Below are 22,474 nucleotides of genomic sequence, written 5' to 3' on the forward strand. Positions count from 1 at the left end.
TAAGACTTTTACTGGCTAAGGGCCAGTTCACACTGAGAAATCCACACGGAGAAGTTCCAGTGGATTCTGTCGCTCGTGGCCATGCGCATCTCCGCCTATGCCGTAGACTCCATTTTATGCACAGGCGAATTCCACCGACCACCAAAAGAATTGACATATCAATTCTTTCGATGGACAGCGGAATTCGCCCGACTATAGAATGGAGGCTATGGGACAGGCAGAAATGTGGGCGTAAGTGGAACAAATGGAGACAAAACTTCTCAGTGTGGATTCCTCAGTGTGAACCCACCCCAATATGCACTGTGGCTTGTCTTGAGAACCAACTTTGTCAGTCACTAAAAAGCACTATAAAAAGCAAACAAATACCAGTAAATGCTTGAATAGCACTGATGTCATCTTGGAACTATTGAGAAATAGCCTGCTTTATTTTAAAAAAACAAACAAAACAAAAACACGATAAAGACATCCAAATTTTCATCTTTCAATCTTCATCTTCACAGAGTGGCAATTTCCAACCAAGTCCATTAAAATACACAGCACAAATAAAATTATGGACGGACTCTTCATGCCTTCCATTGCAGCTACAGGTGATACGGGCCTCTCCAGTAGAACCAATAACATTTCTATTCTTTTTCACAAGAATGGGTTTCCTTGCAAATTAGGAATGGAAAATAACTAGCAGACTACACTGTGCCCCCTTTAAGTGTACATACAGGGACAAATAAAAGGAAAAACAACATCATAGGCTAGTGAAGGTGCTATAAAGGAACATGGCTGAACAGGTAAGAGACAGACTCCCCGTTGTGCGTCCGGCGAATGGCCTCTGCCAAGATCATAGAGATGTCAATGACCTGTTAAGAAAAGGAAGTAATAAGGAGAGCAGTCAGAATTTTTTTGTACCATGAAACAAAGTAAATTAACCATTTTATGAGAAGGTGTGTTCTGGGCCTTTATGCCCAGAACTAAATTTCACCTTTTAGAAAACTGTATTCTTAAGATGTATCTTTTTCCAGATTATGTTTCAAAAGGTGTAAGTTTTTTTCGCCATGGCCGGGGGGGGGGGGGGGGGGATGAAGGCAACAACGTACACTTAGCTCCCAGCGCGGGGTCCCGCATCACGCTACTTCCTGGTCTGTGACGTTTCCAGCCTGCTCAGCTCTTCAGCAGCTGTGGCAGGATCCCTGTTTGCCTTCATCCACCCTCTCCCAGTCCATAGCAAAAAAAAAAAAAGCCCTCCCGCCCAGAGTACCCCTTTAACTAATGCCCTCCCTTAGTTTCAGATGCAGCCTTTGTATATGGGTCATAATCACCAGGTACTGAAAATTTTTTGTAAGTGCAAAAGCAGATGGTGGCAGGGGAGAACAAGCTAAAATTCTGCAGAGACACCATCACGTGTTTCTCATTATGAGTGAGCTATCCAGACCTTCCACAACCAAGTCGGGGGGGGGGGGGGGGGGGGGGTCCTCCAGTCAAGGAAACCAGGATTTAGGAAACTGCCTGTATTCTCATTTAGTTTTTACAATTTTATTTAATGTGGGGGAATACATTTTCTGTGTTCCTGTCCCTATATAGAATTCATTAGTAACTGCCTATTACTTGTGATCCGTATAGTCAGGGTTTGAGAAAAGATGCAGATTGTTTCTCTGCATACCTCCAGGCAGACTCTGATGAGTGCTCCATACAAGTGCTGTGCCCAAGGATTTTTAGTGACGGAAGATTTTTTTTATTCCCTTTTACTGGTCTGGCACAGTACAGCATCAGGCTGTAATTGTGACAGCAGGATCCTGCCAATGGTTCTGCATGCAAGAGCTATCAGAAAAATCACACTGGTATAAAGTATAAGCCACCACCTTGTCAGTTTAATGGATTGCAGATAGTCAACTAGTGACTACGTTGGATCCATCTCCCAAACAAATACTTGCAGCAGATATTTTTAAAAGATTGCCAACTTATACCTCCAAAAGACCATTTTAAACACAGCGTGAACCCAACTAAAACAAATCAATGAAACTTTTAGGGGCTAACTTGGTTAAACAACCATATAAAAAGATGAAATAATGCTGCATTACAGTTTAAGGCCATATTCGCACGCTGTATGAACATCGGCCGTTGTTTGACATGGCTGCTGTTTGCAGTGTCAAAGGCTAATGTGTCAGATATCCACCCGGCAGATACTGCAGTATTGGCTGGGCGAACATAACTTCATTCTAATTGGAATGCGGGCACATTTGGGTGTGCCAGAACTCAAATTAGCCATAGAGCACAATGTAAAGTATGGCTGCGAGCTGTACTTTACACTGTGCGCACAGGCTATTTTGTAAGGCTGCTGTTCACTGAATAGCGGCCGCATAAAATAGACCGGTCAATTATTTTGTGTGACCGATTGGAACACCGGCGATCATGTATACAGTGTGTATACACTACAGCCGTTGTTCCACACACATTAGTGTGTTTTCACACTGTCAAAAACGGCCGTTGTTTATTGCAAAGATACGTAGTGAGAACGTTGCATAAGGCTATGTGCACACTCAGTATTTTTGGTCAGTATTTTTTAACCAAAACCGGAAGTGGATTGAAAACACAAAGGCTATGTTCACACACTGCTGAAATTTAGTGGATGGCCACCACGGCTGTTTTGAAATAACAGCCGTTATTTGCCATTAAATGGCGGCCATTCACTCAATTTCAACAATGTGTGAACAGAGCCTGTGTTTTCAATCCACTCCTGGTTTTGGTTGAAAAATACTGATGAAAATACTGAGCAAAAATACTGCATGGGAACATAGCCTAACAAAGAAAAATGTTAATGCAAGAGCAACACACTGATTTTGTAGCACAGTTGTCTCACAAATCACTAGACTGTGATGAAAAAGGATTTTATTCTATTTAATATTAAGATTTCTCTAATGTGAAAGTGACATGATAACCACTACATCACATGACCTAAGACTTTAGCTTTGATTTAAAATTGATCCAAACAGATCCCACTGACTTTGGGCTGCTAGGGCAAATTGTGCTGTGTGTGTACTATTATATTTTGCTCATAGGTGGCAAAAGAAACTGAATGGGAAAGGTTTCACTACTTTTAAAAACCTGCTCCATATGGTGGCTCTCTATACAAAGACATTTTACATTTAGAAATGAATACCTGAATTTTGGAACAATGTCTGATTTTCTCCTCTTGAGGTATAGTATTCGTCACCACCACAGCTTCAAAACATGCGTTATTAATCCGAGAAATGGCAGGACCAGAAAATATACCATGTGTCAGGATTGCATACACTTTGGTGGCTCCTGCAGATAGAAGCCTGCAAAGAAAAAAAAAAATTATACATCTCACATTGTAAAGTTACTCCACTATCATAAATTGCTCTAGATCAGGCATGTCCAAAGTCCGGCCGGAGGGCCATTTGCGTCCTGCGTTCCGAACTTTTACGGCCCCCCAGGTATCCAGCTTGCTATTATCTGCCTGTGTTATAAAGCATGTAGCATGTAAAATGGTCGGCCCTCGCACATGTTCACTTCATCAAATTTGGCACTCTTCGAAAAAAGTTTGGACATGCCTGCTCTAGATAAAGCACGGGCAGGGGCCTAGCTAGGATTCATGGGGCCCCCTCCACTAAACACTAATATATTATTTATATATATATATATATATATATATATATATATATATATATATATATATATATATATATATATATATATATATATATATATATATACACACACACATATATATATATATATATATATATATATATATATATATATATATATATATATATATATATATATATATATATATATATATATATATATATATATATATATATATATATATATATATATATATATATATATATATACACACATACATACTCGGTGATGTGGACATAAAAAAAAAAAAAATTGTCTTGTTGCCAGAGGCAGAATCCTATGGTTATATACATAGATGCAGGAGCAGACTACCTTTTGCTTAACCCTTTATTTACTGCAGTGTGTAAGTGACCCAGTGTTCTCTTACATGCTGCAACACAAAGAAGGGTTAACACAGAAGACAATTAGCTCTCTCCTACTCCTGCACTGATAACCCCTGACCTCTGCAGGAACTCAGAGGTTATCAGAGTAGTCTGGCAGAGAGCTAATTGTCTGCTGTATTAACCCTTTCTTTGTTTAGCAGCATGTTAGAGAACACTGTCACTTACACACTGCAGTAAATAAGGGGTTAAGTAAAAGGACATAGGAGGCTCTTATCTTCCCTGGGCCCCCTCCCTCCAAGGGCCCCATAGCAACCGCCTTCCATGCCTCTATGGTAGCTACGCCACTGAGCACAGGAACACTTTGGGTTTAGGTACAACTGGTTTAATTTTTTATGTCACTGGGAGGCAGTGGGGAGAATTTAAGATTTCCCCAGATAATAGATTTAGATGGTATGTCCCAAAAGTGGCTGTAGGAATCGCTGTAGGTGTCTAAATACTTTTCAAATTGTGTAATTTGGTCCTTCCTTATGTAGACATCAATGTTTCTTTATTGAAGAAGTCTAGTGGCTGCAATTAAAGGGGAATATCACATAAGGAAAACATTTTCTATTAAAAGGTATATTAATGGTTATATAGATGCGTTTATACAATGTATTGCCATATCTGTACGGCTCTGTCACACTGGTAGCTGATTAAAAACCAGTAAGTGACAAAAAAATGCCTCTGTGCCAATTCACATTGTCTCCTGCTCCCACTGCTCTCCCCACTTAGGAGACAAATATTTCATGCCTCTGTCTCACATTGTGTGTGTTTGCTGAGCACAGAATGATGGAGACAGGGGGCAGGGCATGATCTCACAGGAAGCTTGGCTGGATCCCCCAATCCCCTGAGGGATTCACCATCTCTGACCAGCCAGATGCAGCTGCTGCAATTTCACTGATTGTGCAAAAGTCTAGAGTGAAATTAGGGCTATGTTCACACATGTTGGAGTGTCATTGCAGTACTGCAGCATCTTCACAAAAATCATGCAGTAACACAATTAAATGATGCTAAACGGCACAGAGGATCAGAGCCGGCGCTGCCAATCCCACCTGAACAAAAAATTAGGTAAACACAATATATCCCATGTAAGATAATATCAGATAAACTCCTTATTGTGGGGCTCAACTTCAAAGATAAAAGATGCTTGATCATAATATGTGCATGAGATGAAAAAAAAAAAAAAAAAATTCAATATCTGCGTTACAGGTAGTAACAGTGTGCTGTGTGGGTGGGAACACAATGCAGTGATAAAGTAATGCAAACAATTCAATAACACAATGAAACTGCAATGTGTGAACACAGCCTAGATGTTCTGCAACAGCTTTGGAAGGGGAATGGGCAGGATGGAGGACTGTGATGAACAGCTGAGGGAAAGCATTGCATTCTGGAACCTGTAGTACTGTGTACAACTGCTCAACCAGAAAGTACAGCCACACAATACAGGACAAAAAACCCCAAATGGATTTTTTTGTAGTTTCAGAACTGGGTTAGCAATGCTATATGCTTCTACAGCAGGTAAAGAGTTCCCCTTTCATGGCTCTTAAAGGTTTACAGAATTCCTGCATTCTAAGCCAGTTTTACAGCTGAGCATTACATGCACATTGTTGCAATTATCAGTGGCAAGTCCTGGCCCATCCACGGGTTTGATTACTTGAGCTGACAGCTGTCAGTTCAGGTCATCAGACCAGCAGCCAGGTCAAGTTTTATGTCTGTAATATGGGAGCAAATGCAACCATGTTAAATAAGCTTCGTGTTCACACACAGTGGCCCAGATTTACTAACAATGTCTGAGTTGCCCATAGCAGCAAATCACAGCTCAGGTTTCATTTTACGTGTGGGTTCAGACCAGGGCAGATTAACTTTACCATAGGCCCCGGGCTGTTCACCAACCCTGGGCCCTCCACCACTCCACTTTAAATATGGCAGTGCTAGCGTGGTGTTCATAGTACAGGAAAGATAATGTCATGATGCCCTGATTTGTGCAAAATTAACCCCTTAAAGACGGAGCCAATTTTCGTTTTTGCGTTTTCGTTTTTTCCTCCTGGTGTTTAAAAGGCCATAGCAAAAGGCCATTTCCACCTAGAAACCCACATGAGCTCTTATTTTTTGCTTCACTAATTGTACTTTGCAATGACAGGCAGAATTTTTGCATAAAAGTACACTGCTAAACCAGGAAAAAATTCAAAGTGGGGTAAAATTAAACAAACAAACAAACAAAAAAAACACTATTTTTTTTTATTTAGGGTTTTTTTGTTTTTACGCCATTTGCCCTGGGGTAAAACTGACTTGTTATGCATGTTCCTCAAGTCGTTACGATTACAACGATATATAAAATGTATAACTTTTATTGTATCTGATGGCCTGTAAAAAATTCAAACCATTGTTAACGAATATATGTTCCTTAAAGGGGTCATCCAGCGATACAAAAACATGGCCACTTTTCCCCCTACTGTTGTCTCAGGTAGTTCAGGTGCGGTTTGCAATTAAGCTCCATCTACTTCAATGGAACAGAGTTTCAAAACCCCACCCAATCTGGAGGCAACAGATGCTCCATTCCCATACTTATAAACGCTTTTATCCTTTGGTCTATCGGTCTGTGTGAGGTGTCATTTTTTGCGCCATGATGTGTTCTTTCTATCGGTACCTTGATTGCGCATATACGAATTTTTGATCGCTTATTAAATTTTTTCTGGATTTGATGAGACCAGAAATGAGCAATTTTTCACTTTGGGATATTTTGCGCTTACGCCGTTTGCCGTGCAAGATCAGGAATGTGATTAATTAATAGTTTGGGCAATTACGTACGCGGTGATATCAAACATATTTATTTACTTTTATTTAAAACATGGGAAAAGGGGGGTGATTCAGACTTTTATTAGAGGAGGTGGCTTTTTACTGAAGCCGAAAGCATCTGAGTGCGGAGCCGGGATCAGCGCCATTTTGGAGCTGACACCCGGCCGGTACAGATGTGTGGATCGCTGAGTGATCCACCCAACTAGACACCAGGGAACAGCTGTATCCGGTAATCGGATGCAGCTGTAATCTTTGACAGCTGCATCTGATTACTGTACTGTATTAGCGGGCATGGCGATCGGACCCCGCTCTGAACACCTCTTGGGGACATATGACGTACGGGTACGTCATATGTCCCTAGGAGGTTAAGGTAAAAAAGCAGCCATTGTTTGCAAATTATGGCAGAACTGTAGCCAGAAGTAGGGATGCACCATGCACCAAAAAATCTATTCTATTATCGATTTTTGGTTCGATACCAGGATTTCCTGGTATTCGATACTTTATAATAAGCCGCGCAGCAGTGCGGCTTATCATAAAGTACACAGCAGGAGACATGGTGGGCAGTGAGCGGAGTGCCTGTCATGTCCTCTGCGTATCCCCCTGGTGTCTCCTCCTCAGCCCGCCAGCCCGCCTTCCCTCTCTCCGCTACAGCGGCGCTAGTTACAAATAGCTGGCACACAGCGATCGCATGTGCCGGCTGTGTAACTGTATAGATGCCGCTGTCACAATGACAGCGGCATTACCCCCCTCCTAACCTGCTCCCTATGCAGCAGGGGTCGGCTACTGTGTGTAGCAGACCCCCGCTACTAATGACTGAGGCCAGCGATCCCGCGGCCGTCAGTCATTTAACCTTTTAGTGCAAAGGTCAGAGCAGGGTCGGCGGCTGCAGAGGGAAAGCGGTGGGCGCTTCCTTAACCGGAGACTGGGCGAAAAGGCTGGAGATGGGGGAGGCAGGAGGAGATGCGGCCACTACATCTGGCTGCAGAGGGAGAGCGGCGGGCGCTTCCTGAGGGTAGCTTCACACGTACCGACTCGCAGCGAGTCGGCTAGGTCCTGGTAGATCACTTTCACTACATACACACAGGGGTCTGAACACTGGTATACACTACCTGTCCTTGCTGCACAGGTCCCGGCGTACTGCTCTCCCGCCTGGCCAATCAGTGGCTGGGGCAGGGCAACACACTGATTGGTCGGGCGGGAGAGCAGTACGCCAGGACCCCGTGCAGCGAGGACAGGTAATGTATACAGAGCAGGAGCCGGGTGGCAGTTGAAGGGGTTAAGCGGCCGGCAGAATTACATACACGCAGCGGTCGTTCAGACCGCTGTGTGTATGTAGTGAAAGTGATCTGCCAGGACCTAGCTGACTCGCAGCGTTATTAACGCTGCAAGTCTGTACGTGTGAAGCTACCCTGAAGAGGAAACCGGGCGAAAAGGCTGGAAATGGGGGAGGTGAGGAGGAGATGCGGCCACTACATCTGGCTGCAGAGGACTGTGAGGTGGGTGGCGGGAAGGCCTCTACCGTAGTGGAAAATCAGCAATGTAAGGGGTGAAGAGGGGGTCGGCCCGGCTCTCACTGGGAAGGGGGGCTGCAGCCTGTAGATTACCCTGCTGCCCAAATCCAAGTCACCCTGCTGAGTCAGTGGTCACCATGCCCTGACAGCAGGAATAGTGCAAATACAGCCCCCATCCCATGCTAGCTGGTGTGTGTGTTACACGACTACAGCTCCCATCCTCCCCCTGCTAGCTAGTGTGTGTGTGTGTGTGTGTGTGTGTGTGTGTGTGTGTGTGTGTGTGTTACATGACTACAGTCCCCATCAACCCCCTGATAGCTGGTGTGTGTTACATGACTACAGCCCCCATCATCCCCCTGCTAGCTGGTGTGTGTGTTACATGACTACAACCCCCATCATCCCTCTGATAACTGGTGTGTGTGTTACATGACTACAGCCCTCATCAACCCCTGATAGCTGAAGTGTTCCATGACTACAATCCCCATGATCCCCCTGATAGCTGGTGTGTATTCCATGACTACAACCATCATCATCCCCCTGATAACTGAAGTGTGTGTTACATGACTACAACCCCCATCATCCTTGACAGCTGAAGTGTTATTGACCACACTACCTGTCACCTTCCTGGTCACGCACTGTAATCAGAAAAAAAGTGCAGAAACCACCAAATTCAGTACCACACAAAAACACGGTACTAAATAAAACTACTGATAACTGAGCAAAAATGCCCCTCACCCGCCAGCCAGGAAAAAGTGGGCGACAGTGAGAGTAGGGCAATTTATTCAAGAACATGTATTTTAAATAATGGAAGCTTTATTTTTAAAGAAATAAAATGAAAGGAACATAAATTGGTTCATACTGACCTGACTGGGGGGGGGGGGGGGGGGGGGGGAGAGATTCTATTCTTGTGTTTTTTTTTTCCTTTAAATATAATTTATTAAGTATTGAATTGGTATCGAACATTGAAAAAAAAAAGTTGGTATTCTGGTATCGTAACATCACTAGCCAGAAGACATTTCACTACTAAAAGTATAAGTCTGTTTTGGCAGCCATGTTCCCCCCAGGAGCTCTGGGCCCCAGGCTACTGCTCGAAAAGGACCTATTATAATCCGCTACTGGTTCAGACGTAACAGAACCGCAGTGGATTTCCCACAAGTTCACTGTCACTTTCAAAACAATTACATAGTCACAGCAGAATTGTCATCCCGCTGTGAGTATGTAAAAGACAGCCCCCTTAACCCCCCCCCCCCCCCCCGCAGGCCTGTGCATACAATACTGGGTCTGCGCTCCAGCTTGCTTCAGGCGCTCCCAGTGTCTAGATCCAGCTCAGCCAATCAGTGCACTACCCCGTCGCAGCCACTGATTGGCTGATCAGGACATCCAGACGCCGGAAGCAAGATGACAATTCCACTGAGAGTATGTAATTGTATTGAAAGTGACAGCGAAGGAATCCGCACCAGATTTCGCTGAAAACTACAGACCTTGCACATTACGGAAGGGACCTTGCACATTACGGAAATTGCGCAGATAGCTCCAACGGATTCCATGCGCCCGCAGCCACCAGACCCCCACCCCCTCCTGCTTTAAGATCTGCTCGTCCCATAGGCTCCATGCTATTCAGGAATATTCAGCAGTGTGCCCAAAAAGGAATTGACAGCCTATGGGACGGCCAGTTGTTCCAAGTGGGAGCGCACATGGAATGCGCCGGTGCTTATTCGTGCTATTTCATAATGTACAAGGGCCCTTAATCTATAGAGCCCATCTCCTGCAATGATTTTGCTCGAGTGGTGAGCCCGGAAATGAAGCACACAGCAGAATACTTCTCCTAGCTAGATCTAGCCATATATGGGGTCTCTGCACCACAAGCCCAACCAATCAAAACTTTCATAATGGATATGAAAGTAGTCTAAAACCTACATACATGCCAGAAAACAAAGTGATACATACCGAAACTGCAATAGCATGCACCAAAATAACTACATTTGGAGCCATGATTTGCTTTCCTTCCTGCACAAGTGGAGCTATTGACACATCCGTAATATACGGGTCCATGCACAGACTGTATACTGCAAACCAGACCTCAAAAATTTAATGAATGATGGGAGCTCCGAAACAAATATTCACACTCTGCACTGACACACTGTCAGAACAGTGGCAAAAAGACAAATTTGGACGGCTCTCCTACAACACCATTCACACTAGGCAGGAGCACATTGCTATGGCTGAAATTGCAGACACACAAAAACAGCTCACCACTAATAGCAAGACACAGACCCAACACACATAGTGTGAACCACCCAGAACAGTGTAAATATTTCAAAAGTTTAATTAGCGAAGTCCGTGCAGCCTTTGCTGCATATGTTGAAAATGAAGTTTTACTTACCTGTCCATGCCCCCCCAGTATCCTTCTGACCCCTACTCGCAGCCGCTGTTGGTATGTCTGAAGCAGTCTCTGAAGTGACAGGCTGCTTAGCCAATCACTGGCAGAGATGAAACCGTGCCACGGCCGGTGATTTGCTGAGCAGCCTGTCACTGCACAGACTGCTTCACATGTGCCAGCACCAGCTGTGGTGTGTGGGGAACAGGGACAGTATATAAGGATATAACTATTAATTTCTATACACTTTCCGATATGCCGATTGTGCATCTATTACATGGACAAAGTGCGGCTGGGGGGGAATGTTTTTTAAACTTTATGAAAGACAGCGATCAGCTGATAAGCGGCTCTTTGGCAGATTGTTGTTTTTATCACATTGGGAGGATAATTGCCCCGTGTAACAGGGCCCCTTACTAACTGCACATTGCACCAATATGACTGAGCAATGCTAATAGCAATAACACACACAAAAAAAACCCACAATATTTGAATGAGTTACCACTTACTTATCTGCTGCGTGACAAATGGTTCCACAGGTGTCTGCCATGTCATCAACAAGAATGGCCACTTTATCTTTCACATCTCCCACAAGAACCATACGATCCACCTCATTTGCTTTTTTCCTTTCCTTGTGTATTAAAGCAAAGTCAACATTCAGTCGATCAGCGATTGAAGTAACTCTAGACAAAGAAGAAACCATAATAGTCCTCCCAAAAGTGTATGAAAGCACACAAGAGAATTTGTAATAAGAAATATGGACTTTGCCCCATTTTCCAATTTCTTCAAACCAGTTAGAGCCTTCACACGAGACATTATTTTATCCATTATAATACTTATTTTACAATTTTATATCTTACCTCTTGGCACCACCTGCATCTGGTGACACTATTGTGCAAGTTTTCCATTCAGCAATGTTTTCTCGAATCCACTTCAAGACAGCAGGTTCAGCATATAAGTTATCCACAGGAATATCAAAAAAACCCTGTAATATATAAAAACTTTACTTAAAGGGGTACTCTCTGGTGAAATTCTTCTTGTTTGTTTTCCAAATCAACTGGTTTCCGAAAGTTATAAAGATTTGTAATTTACTTCTATTTAATAATTTCAAGTCTTCCTATACGGACCCCAGCCTGTTTTTGCTTTCTTGCTACCAGGCTCCAGTTTATATAGATTTGTAATGTAAATTCTATTTAAAAATCTCCAGTCTCCCAGAACTTATCAGCTGCTGTATGTCCTGCAGGATATTGTGTTTTCTTTTCAGTCTGACACAGTGCTCTCTGCTGACATCTCTGTCCATGTCAGGAACTGTCCAGAGCAGGAGCAAATCTCCATAGAAAACCTCTCCTGCTCTTGACATGGACAGAGATGTCAGCAGAGAGCACCGTGTCAGACTGAAAAGAAGACACCATCTCCTGCAGGACATACAGCAGCTGATAAGTTCTGGGAGACTGGAGATTTTTAAATAGAATTACATTACAAATCTATATAACCTGGAGCCTGGTAGCAAGAAAGCAAAAACAGGCTGGGGTCCGTCTACTTAAAGGGGTAGTGCGGCGCTAAGAAATTATTCACAGAACACACATTACAAAGTTATACAACTTTGTAATGTATGTTATGTCTGTGAATCGCCCCCTTCCTGTGTCCCACCACCCCCGCACATTACCTGATCCGTGTCGCGCATGTCCGCCATCTTGTGCCAAACGTCATCTTCGGACAGACGGCCGAACTGCTCCGACCATCCCTAGTGCCGGCCGCCTTCTGCAGCGTCATCAGATGCTCAGCCGCTATTGGCTGAGCATAACTTTGCCAACGGACGGCCGAACCGCTCCGACCATCCCTAGTGCAGGCGCCTTCTGCAGAGTCATCAGATGCTCAGCCGCGATTGGCTGAGCGTCTGATGACGCTGCAGAAGGCGGCCGGCACTAGGGATGGTCGGAGCGGTTCGGCCGTCTGTCCGAAGATGACGTTTGGCACAAGATGGCGGACATGCGCGACACGGATCAGGTAATGTATAATGCACCAACACTTCCGGGTACACGTGCGGGGGTGGTGGGACACGGGAAGGGGGCGATTCACAGACATAACATACATCACGAAGTTGTATAACTTTGTAATGTGTGTTATTCTGTGAATAATTTCTTAGCGCCGCACTACCCCTTTAAATGACCCACATATCAGAAAAAAGGTTGGTTAGGTCAATATAAGTTTGAAGCGACTCTCAACCTACAATCTGCCCTCTCCTAACTGCTTGTACCTTCTTATAGCTGCTTTTAATCCAAGCTCTGTCCTGGGGTTTGTTTGGCATATGATGCAGTCATTGTCCTAAAAAACAACTTTTAGGGTGCCTTTACACACAGCGTATCTGCAGCAGATTTCTCGCTGCGAAATCTGCCGCGCATACTTGCCCATGTATTTGAATTGGCTGGGATTGTCCTCCCGCTGTGAGTATCCCATTAACTGCTCCAGACACCTGCTTGCTTCGGGGCCTCCTTGCATCTCCTGGCAGTCAGCCAATCAGTGCGCTGCCCTACACTGATTGGCTGACCAATCAGTGCGGGGCAGGAAAATTCCTGCCTGGGGAATTGCTAATGATTAAGGCGGCAGGGAGGAGGGACGGTGCAATCCTAGGGCATAGATACTCTAGGTCATACTCTGCATCACCTGCCAAGCGGACCCCAGGAAGATCTTTGATTAAAAGCAGCTATCCAAAGGTACAAGCTGTTTGTGACTGTGGGTACAGAGTCGCTTTAAAGACGAACTGCTAAAGTGACACTAACCCACTGGCAGGTAGATTACAAATAAAAAGCTAAGTGTAAAATGGAGTCAGAAGATTGAGAGGAAGCCCAGCTCCAATGTACGTTTCTCACACGATGACGCTCTTTGTTGCCACCATTTGTGTCGGCAACTTCTAGGCCCCTGCTCTGATGAACAGTGCTTATACTGAACAGGGCCCTGTTCCTCTATGTACTGTATATTCCTATATTCAGTACCTGAGGGGTGACTGCTATTATTATTAGTAATTGTAGCACAGTGAGCAATGTTAGCAATCACTGCTTGCTGCCAAACCCAGCCCCTTTAACTATTTTGTTCTTCCCTCTTATGAAGGAGGACTTCCTATATTTTATACTTGGTTATACACACCACAAAATAAAATGGGGTACTGAATAACAACCGTTGTCAAATACCTGGATCTGGGAGGCATGTAGGTCCATAGTAATGATGTGGTCAGCCCCAGCCACAGACAGCATATTGGCAACAAGCTTAGCAGAGATTGGAGCTCGTGACTAGAAAAGGAAGGAAAGAAAAAAAAAAAAATGTAATTCACCATAAAACATAATCCAAATATTACTCACATAAGGGTTAGGATTCGGCAGCAGACAGATGTGCTATGTAAGTGAAGCAAGAGTTATACATTCACAGTCTCACGTTGTATTACTGACCACTGTGATTGAGCACAAAAAAAACCCAAAAGAAAACTACAGAGCACGTGTCCTTACCTTATCTTTCTTATCCTGGCGTGCGTATGGAAAGCAGGGTATTACAGCCGTGACACGGCAGGCAGATGCTATCTTACATGCATTTATCATAATCAGAAGTTCCATTAAGTTGTCATTTATCTCCCCGCAGCCACTTTGGACAATGTAAACATCTTCTCCTCGCACGCTCTCTCCAATTTCAACACTGCAAAAAGTGGATCACAGTATTAGAATAATTTTGAGCTAGTCTTCTAGTTCTTCACTTCTTATCCAAGTCTGATCATAACATGCTGCCATGTAAAATGAAGGCCAATGTGATAGGTAATACCACATATGACAAAATATAGTCAGCCAGCCCATACTTAACACTGTTAAGGGACAACCATGGGCAAGATGGGATTCAAAAGTCTGCTTTTACTTTACTTTTCATTGTAGGAAAAATATTTCTGTTACAGGTATTTGGTGTGGAGTCTGTCTATGGGCTCGTTCCCACTGAGGAAAGGTAGCGGAATTCCGCGACGGAATTGTCCGCCGCGGAATGCCGTTAGCCTCCCGCTCATAATGGGAGTCTATGGGAGGCGCGCGCTCCTGCCCTGTCCGCGCTGAAGAACTAACATGTTCATTCTTCAGCGCGGACAGGGCAGGAGCGCGCGCCTCCCATAGACTCCCATTATGAGCGGGAGGCTAACGGCATTCCGCGGCGGACAATTCCGTCGCGGAATTCCGCTACCTTTCCTCAGTGGGAACGAGCCCTATAACAGGCTATGCTGGGTTCACACTACGTTTTTGCAATCAGTTTATTTCATCCTTTTTTTTGTTGCAAAAAACGTGCGTGCATCTATTTTGATCTGTTTTTCCATTGAATTCCATTATAAGAAAATGGATCAAAACTGATCCGTTTTTTTTAACGGACACATAAATGAGGTTGACTACATTTTTGTGTACATTAAAAAAAATGGATCCGTTTCTATGTTTTGTTTTTTTTATAATGGAATTCAATGGAAAAAACAGAGGCACACACATGCATCAGTTTTTTCCATCAGTTTTTCACCTGTTTTTTTTGCAAAAGACGGATTGCAAAAACGTAGTGTGAACCCAGCCTAACATCTAACATATTTGTAGAGCGCTTCATTTTATCAAATATTATTTCTGAGGAGACAAGGAGTGAGAGAAGCAGCTGCTGCAACTTCACTATTTATCACACTAAGTTTCATTCACTAAGTACTGTCACAATACTGCAGTGACTTCATCGAAATGATTCATTAATGCAATGAATTGATGCAGTAATGGTGCGTTTACACAGAACGATTATCGTTCAAATTTTAGCAATAACGTTCGCATTTGAGCGATAATTGTCTTGTGTAAACACCACGCAGCACGCTATACTCTCTGCCTGTAACACCACACAGGCAGAGAGATGTGAGAGATACCCTTTAAACAATCGCAATAACGATTTCTAGTATATATCAAGTATAAGATAATATCAGATAAAGTCCTTATTGTGGGGCTCAACTTCAAAGACAAAGGGTGATTTATCATAATATGCGAGTGGAGAAGAGTGGAGATGAGAAGAAAAAAGCGGCATTGAACAAAAGAAATGAAAAAAATTTTTTTTTTACTTTATTCCAATATTGGCGTTACAGGCAGAGAGTACAGCGTGCTGCGTGGCGTTACAGGCAGAGAGTACAGCGTGCTGTGTGGCGTTACAGGTGCAGTACTGCAACCAAGTAATTCAGTAACACAATAAACAGCAATGTGTGAACACAGCCTAGATCAGGGGTGTCAAACTCAGGCCCTCCAGCTGTTGCAGAACTACAATTCCCATCATGCCTGGACAGCTAAAGCTTTGGCTGTCCAGGCATTATTGGAATTGTAGTTTTTTAACAGCTGGAGGACCTGAGTTTGACACCTGTGGCCTAGATTTTCTGCAACAGCTCTGAACAGCTGAGGGAATGCAATGCATTCTGGAACTTGTAGTACATGTAAGTACAACCACAAAATACAGAACTAAAACCCCCAAAACAAATGGATTTTTGGTAGTTATAGAACTGGATCAGACCGGTAAGCAATGCAATATGCTTCTGCAGAATGTTTTTTTTACCTCATGTTGGAGTACCCCTTTAATGGGTGGGAAGGCTTTACCTTTAATCAGCAGAGATCTAGAAATTGATGCCCATAAGGCTTTACCTCCCATGACTTTTCTAATTATTTCCCTTCTGAGATTCATTTCCATCATTTCTCTGTCCCCTACAGCCTAATTTGCCTTTCCCAAACACACAAGAAGCCACTTAAAGGGAACCTGTCACCCCCCGTGCCGTGGTGACAGGCTCCCGACCCCCCATTAGAGCCCCCTATACTCACCTGATCCCGCTTCTGGATCAGGTCGGGTGACGGAGATCTCAGCCGCTGCAGCCCGGCGCGCGCGCTGAGAGATGAGTCCAACGCTCAGAGAATGACGGAGCGCTGGACTCTCCTGTCATTCTCTATGAGCGTTGGACTCATCTCTCAGAGCGCGCGCCGGGCTGCAGCGGCTGAGATCTCCGTCACCCGACCGGATCCAGAAGCGGGACCCGGCGGGATCAGGTGAGTATAGGGGGCTCTAACAGGGGGTCGGGAGCCTGTCACCCCGGCACGGGGGGTGACAGGTTCCCTTTAAAACAAGCATGTTTCGGGCATATATACATTACTATAAAATCATACCATGAAATGTTTAATGTAGACCTAATATTAGTGGCTATAAGGGTCCTTTTATAGGGTCCTTTTATGTGCTATGTGAACTCCTTTGCAGTGCCTTTACATGTCACAATTAATCCAGTGGCCGGGCCGCACAAATAATCCTTGTATCTTATTGTTTGGACCATGAAAACAAACAGCACTGATATGTATATATCTGAGCTGTCAGTTTCCTGATAGAGAGCAGGATGCTGGATTACACACCAGTTTGAATAAATGCCAAAACCAGCTCAAAAGATGCGATCAGGCGAGGATCGGGTTTGCCTGCTCCTTAGCTGATTTCTGTCACTTTTACGCTTATTATTGGCTGCAGGAGCGCTCCTAGAAACTCTCCAGGCCTATAATCAGCCCATGTAAAAGGCCCTTTAGTCTGTATAAATAATGGAATTACGCCTTGTGTGGCCCAGAAAAAAAAGATTAGATCAAGAGCATAATGGCCCTATTCCACGGGTCGTTGGAGGAGCAAACGAGCGCTGTCAGCGCTCGTTTGCTCCTCGTTCGCCGCTCGCTGCCGCCGCTATTCAACGCGGCTGCAGCGAGCGGGTGAGTGCGGGAGGGGGCGGCGGGGAGCTGCGGGGGGGCTGCCCGGGGGATCGCTAGATCGTCCGGGCAGCCCATAGGATATAGCAGCGTCTGCTGACGATGCTCCTATTCAACGGAGCGACGGCAGCAGATCGCTGCTATATCAGTCGCTTGTTTTTCAACATGTTGAAAAACAAGCGACTGCAACGATCAGCCGACATGAACGATGTCGGCTGATCGTTGCACTCTATTCCACGGAACGATTATCGTCCGTAGCGGTCGATATCGTCCGAAAACGAACGATAATCGTTCCGTGGAATAGGGCCATAAGTAGAGAGCAGAACAGATGCAAGTGATGTCATTATCTGTACAATAGGGCAGCACTTTAAGCCCTATGTACAGATCTACATTGCGGTATGAGAAAGTGTACACAATTGTGGTGTGTTTACAATTCCAAATTGGTGCAGTATTTTCTCCCAGATTCATACAGAATTTGTAAGGAAAAGAAAGCAGCGGCATTTTCCATTTCATGATTTTTGTGTAGAAGCCTGGATGGCGGCGCGGCTGTGGATATAGTGTACCTGGATTTTGCAAAAGCGTTTTGACACAGTTCCTCATGGACGTCTGATGGGTAAGTTAAAGTCTATCGGTTTGGAAAATTTAATGTGTAACTGGATTGAAAACTGGCTTAATAATCGTACCCAGAGAGTGGTGGTCAATGATTCCTACTCTGAATGGTCCCCGGTAATAAGTGGTGTACCCCAAGGGTCAGTACTGGGCCCTCTTCTGTTTAACTTGTTTATTAATGATATTGAGAATGGAATTAACAGCAATGTTTCTATCTTTGCAGATGACACCAAGCTTTGTAGTACAGTACAGTCTATGGAGGATGCGCAGATGTTACAGACTGACTGAGTTACACACTGAGTGTTTGGGCGTCCACTTGGCAAATGAGGTTCAATGTGGATAAATGTAAAGTTATGCACCTGGGTACTAATAACCCACATGCATCATATGTCCTGGGGGGAGTTACACTGGGAGAGTCGCTGATAGAGAAGGATCTGGGTGTACTTGTAGATAATAGACTACAGAACAGTACACAATGTCAGTCAGCTGCTTCTAAGGCCAGCAGGATATTGTCATGCATTAAAACAGGCATGGACTCACGGGACAGGGATATAATATTACCGCTTTATAAAGCTTTGGTGCGGCCCCATCTGGAGTATGCTGTCCAGTTTTGGAACCCGATTCATAAAAAGGATGTTCTAGAGCTGGAGAGGGTACAAAGACGGGCAACTAAACTAATAAGGGGAATGGAGCATCTTAGTTATGAGGAGAGATTAAAAGAATTACATTTGTTTAGTCTGGAGAAGAGACGTTTAAGGGGAGATATGATTAACTTATTTAAATATATAAATGGCCCCTACAAGAGATATGGGGAAAAGATGTTCCAGGTAAACCCCCCTCAAAGGACAAGAGGGCACTGCCTCCGCCTAGAGGGAAAAAAAGGTTCAATCTCCGGAGGCGACAAGCCTTCTTTACCATGAGAACTGTGAATCTGTGGAACAGTCTACCCCAGGATCTGGTCACAGCAAAAACAGTAGAGGGCTTCAAAACCGGCCTAGACAAGTTCTTAGAGCAAAATAATATAAATGCATATGTATAGAACCTATAGCCCCTCCCCCTTACCTGTATCCATCCCCTCCTTGGTTGAACTTGATGGACATGTGTCTTTTTTCAACCGTATTAACTATGTAACTATGATTTTTGTGGCTCTTTTTTTCTGAACCAAGCTTAGAAGTAGATACAAGAGATAACTAGAACAATTTTCTTATGATCCTCTAGTATTTTTCCTATACAGCTAGGAGTCGATACGAAACCACATGGGTGATCCCAGTCTCACAAATACTCTTCTTTATGTTTTGCTTCCATATATAGAAACACTATAAAGTTTCTTGCCACATTTTGAAATGGTTGCAGACAGTGCCATTTATATGCATACAGTCTGTAAAAAGCCATATACATACTGCAGAAAGTGCCCCCATTCTGATGGATGGAGCACATGTTCAAAATATTTCTGCAACAAGTCTTCTGCATTTGGACATACTTTTAAGTTTGCAGAGTGTCTTGAGGTTTGTAATATGAGACCATAGAGCCCCAGGAAGTTTAACCTAAGACCAGCATTTTCCGCACCTGTCTAAGGCTTCACTCACATCTGCGTTGGGCCTCCAGTTCAGGGCCTCTTTTTGCCAGTGCTGAACAGACTATAAACTTCGCATATCCAGTGCTACAAAAACATGGCCACTTTTCCCCCTCCCGTCTCCAGATTGGGTGGGGTTTCAAACTCAGTTCCATTGAAGTAAATGGAGCTTGATTGCAAACCACACCTGAGCTGGAGACAACAGTAGGGGGAAAAGTGGCCATGTTTTCGTAGCGCTGGATAACCCCTTTAATTGCAAACCACACCTGAACTGGAGACAAGAGAAGGGGAAAAGTGGCCATGTTTTTGTAGCGCTGGATAACTCCTTTAAATCTCCCATAGTAATGCTGCGTTTACACGGAGCGATAATTTGCCCAATCAATCGTTTAACGATTTTGAAGCAACGATTTGGTTTTCTAATTATCAGCATTGGTCGAATAAATCGTTAGAAAATTCGTAAGAAAAATCGGTATTGCGATTGTTTTTAAGATCGCTTAAGCCCATCTTTCACATAGGGATCTGCAAATTTTTAGCGAACGACGATTTGAGAACATGTTGCGCTGTGTTTATACAGAACGATTACCGAAAATTCAAACGATAATCGTTTCGTGTAAACGCAGCATGAGATGCAACAATTAAAAGGTGCACGAGTTTAATAAATTTGTGACTATCCAAGTAGCACAATCTAAAATTTACATCTACGGAAATTTAAACCTGTGATGCCACAGAAGGCCAGGCCCCACATGCTAACAAACTGGTGACAGCATTACACATGAAGTTCAGGAGAGGTTTTTTTGGGAATTGGCTACTGCTCTGGACAGTTCCTGACATGGACCGAGGTGTCAGCAGAGAGCACTGTGTCAGACTGTAAACTACACTACTTTCTGCAGGACATACAGCAGCTGATAAGTACTGGAAGACTTGATTTTTTTTTTTATAGAAGTAAATTGCAAATCTCTGGCATAAGTTAATTTGAAATATTTTTTTTTGCTTAAATACCTCTTTAATAGGGCACAAAAATTTGACAATCGACAGCTCTGCCATCTTTCTGGAGTAATCTGCACAACCAACCACTAGTTTCTAAGCAAGTACTCTAGATCATCTCACTATAGCTACAAAAAAAACCACCAGCTGGTGTCAGGGTGGTTGTACATGGTCTCTCACACACGCAACGTGTCTCAAACACTACCTCACTTATACCCTAGCTCCTGTCTCTCAGGGCTGGGACAACAGGTATGTGAAAGTAGGCACCCCCCCTAGGATGTCGGGGTGGTTGGCGAAAACTACGCTTGCCCATCATCTAGCGAGTCTAGTTGACCTGGTGAGCGCCGAGGTCAACTGCAAGTGTGACCTCTACACCCTACCACTGGCTCAGGCACACATGATCACACATGATATCATTGGCTGCATGTGTGCCTGAAATCAGCAGTGGGGAGAGAACCGGGCTTGCGGCAGGAGAGGAGGGGGTGGCAAGTATTAAGTATTTTTTTTTCCTGAAAGGGGCACCTGTTTACACTGGGAGCAACTACCTACTGGAGAGAACCTACCTACTGGGTGACACCTATCCACCCTGAGGGGCATTGTTACGATTTGGGACATTTTGGGTGAGGATAAGATGTTTGTTTTTTATGTGCCTTGTCCTGCTGCTCCGTCCCTATGCAGTAACACTCAGAGCCATCACACTGTCAATGTGATTCCCTGCATGGCATTGGACCTGCACCAATGTCATAGCATTTCTCCTTCTCCCGGCTGGCAGCCAGGACAACCAGTATTTCTGGCAGAGTTTGGCATGGCCACCACCTACAGCAGCCTACCCAAACTTACAAGTATGACACACAAGGAATAACCCCCTGGATACAACACTAACCTGCTACCACAGACCAACCAAAGCTTATATGTATTATGAGGCCTAATCTATAACAGACCCGTGTGGCCCCCTCATAAGCTCCCAAAAACAACACTGCATCACTAGAAATAAATTGAAGCCTATGCCAGTAAGCACCAATAATCTATCGCCCCCTGTGGGAGTCTGGTTGTACTGCATCCCCTCATGTCTGACTAGGCACGTGGAGATTATATATAAGCACTTCTACTGCCCTAAGCGTATATATAAACCAGAGGCATGCAGCTACAAGAGAAGCCCGGCTGCCATGTCTGCGCTGACGCTGCTCCCCGCTGTTCTCATCAGCACATCCTATACGGCAGCTCAGTTCCCACGTGTTTCCATCTTGTCTCCCCTGGCCTTACAGATGCATGCCGGAACTAGTAGTCATATTTGCCCTCTATTACGCGTAAACGTAGGTCAATTAAACTACAATTCCCAGCAACTCTTGCGCCCGGCTTTTCCATTTTAGATTGTCACATCGCTCTTCTAGCTCTGAGCGCCAGACCCCGGGAGCTGCATGCGGAGCCCAGTCAGCCCCAGACCTCCGGGGCCTTCTTACCACGTCTCCTGGTTGCTGAACTTTTTAGTGACCACTCGCCCCAGTTCCAGCCCCAGCCTGTCAGCGATTTTCTGAGACAAGTCCTGGTGGGAGCTCCCGCTGAAGATCTTGATGTTCGGCATGTTGTCTCCGGTTAACCCGGGGGAGATACGTCACTACAGCGGAGGAAACTGCAGGCCAAAGGAAAGCCCTTACGATGTCCTGTTGCTTAACGGAGACGAAACTCTAAGCTCCGCCTACTCCTATGTTCAACCAATGAAAGACAGCTTGAACACACCCCCGTGTAGCGGCGCAAAATATGATTGGATACTTTCTAAGTGAGGCTGTGTCTGCCATATTGAGTATTGGCAAATGACATCAAATGTTAGGGTGTTGGCCAGGTCCCGATTACAT

General features: G+C 44.4%; 1 protein-coding gene across 1 annotated transcript; it reads right to left on the reverse strand.

Moving 5' to 3' along the window:
- Positions 1-392: 392 nt before the first annotated feature.
- PRPS1 (phosphoribosyl pyrophosphate synthetase 1) lies at positions 393-22,320 on the reverse strand. Its single transcript, XM_069986108.1, has 7 exons — positions 22,082-22,320; positions 14,204-14,387; positions 13,892-13,990; positions 11,564-11,688; positions 11,213-11,386; positions 3,149-3,308; positions 393-851 (listed from the first exon to the last, which is right to left on the reverse strand). The coding sequence occupies exons 1-7, from the start codon at positions 22,201-22,203 to the stop codon at positions 759-761; spliced, it is 957 nt and encodes a 318-aa protein (XP_069842209.1). The 5' UTR covers positions 22,204-22,320; the 3' UTR covers positions 393-758.
- Between the last annotated feature and the right edge of the window lie 154 nt (positions 22,321-22,474).

Source organism: Dendropsophus ebraccatus, chromosome 10 (assembly GCF_027789765.1).
Source record: "Dendropsophus ebraccatus isolate aDenEbr1 chromosome 10, aDenEbr1.pat, whole genome shotgun sequence".
NCBI classification, from domain to species: domain Eukaryota; kingdom Metazoa; phylum Chordata; class Amphibia; order Anura; family Hylidae; genus Dendropsophus; species Dendropsophus ebraccatus.

Excerpts from the sequence above, each read along its gene's own strand:
- PRPS1 (XM_069986108.1), bottom strand. The coding sequence starts at position 22,203 with ATGCCGAACATCAAGATCTTCAGCGGGAGCTCCCACCAGGACTTGTCT. Across the intron at positions 11,689-13,891 it reads TACATGCCTCCCAGATCCAG|GGTTTTTTTGATATTCCTGT; the intron begins GTATTTGACAAC and ends TATATATTACAG. Across the intron at positions 11,387-11,563 it reads GATGCAGGTGGTGCCAAGAG|AGTTACTTCAATCGCTGATC; the intron begins GTAAGATATAAA and ends TTCTTTGTCTAG.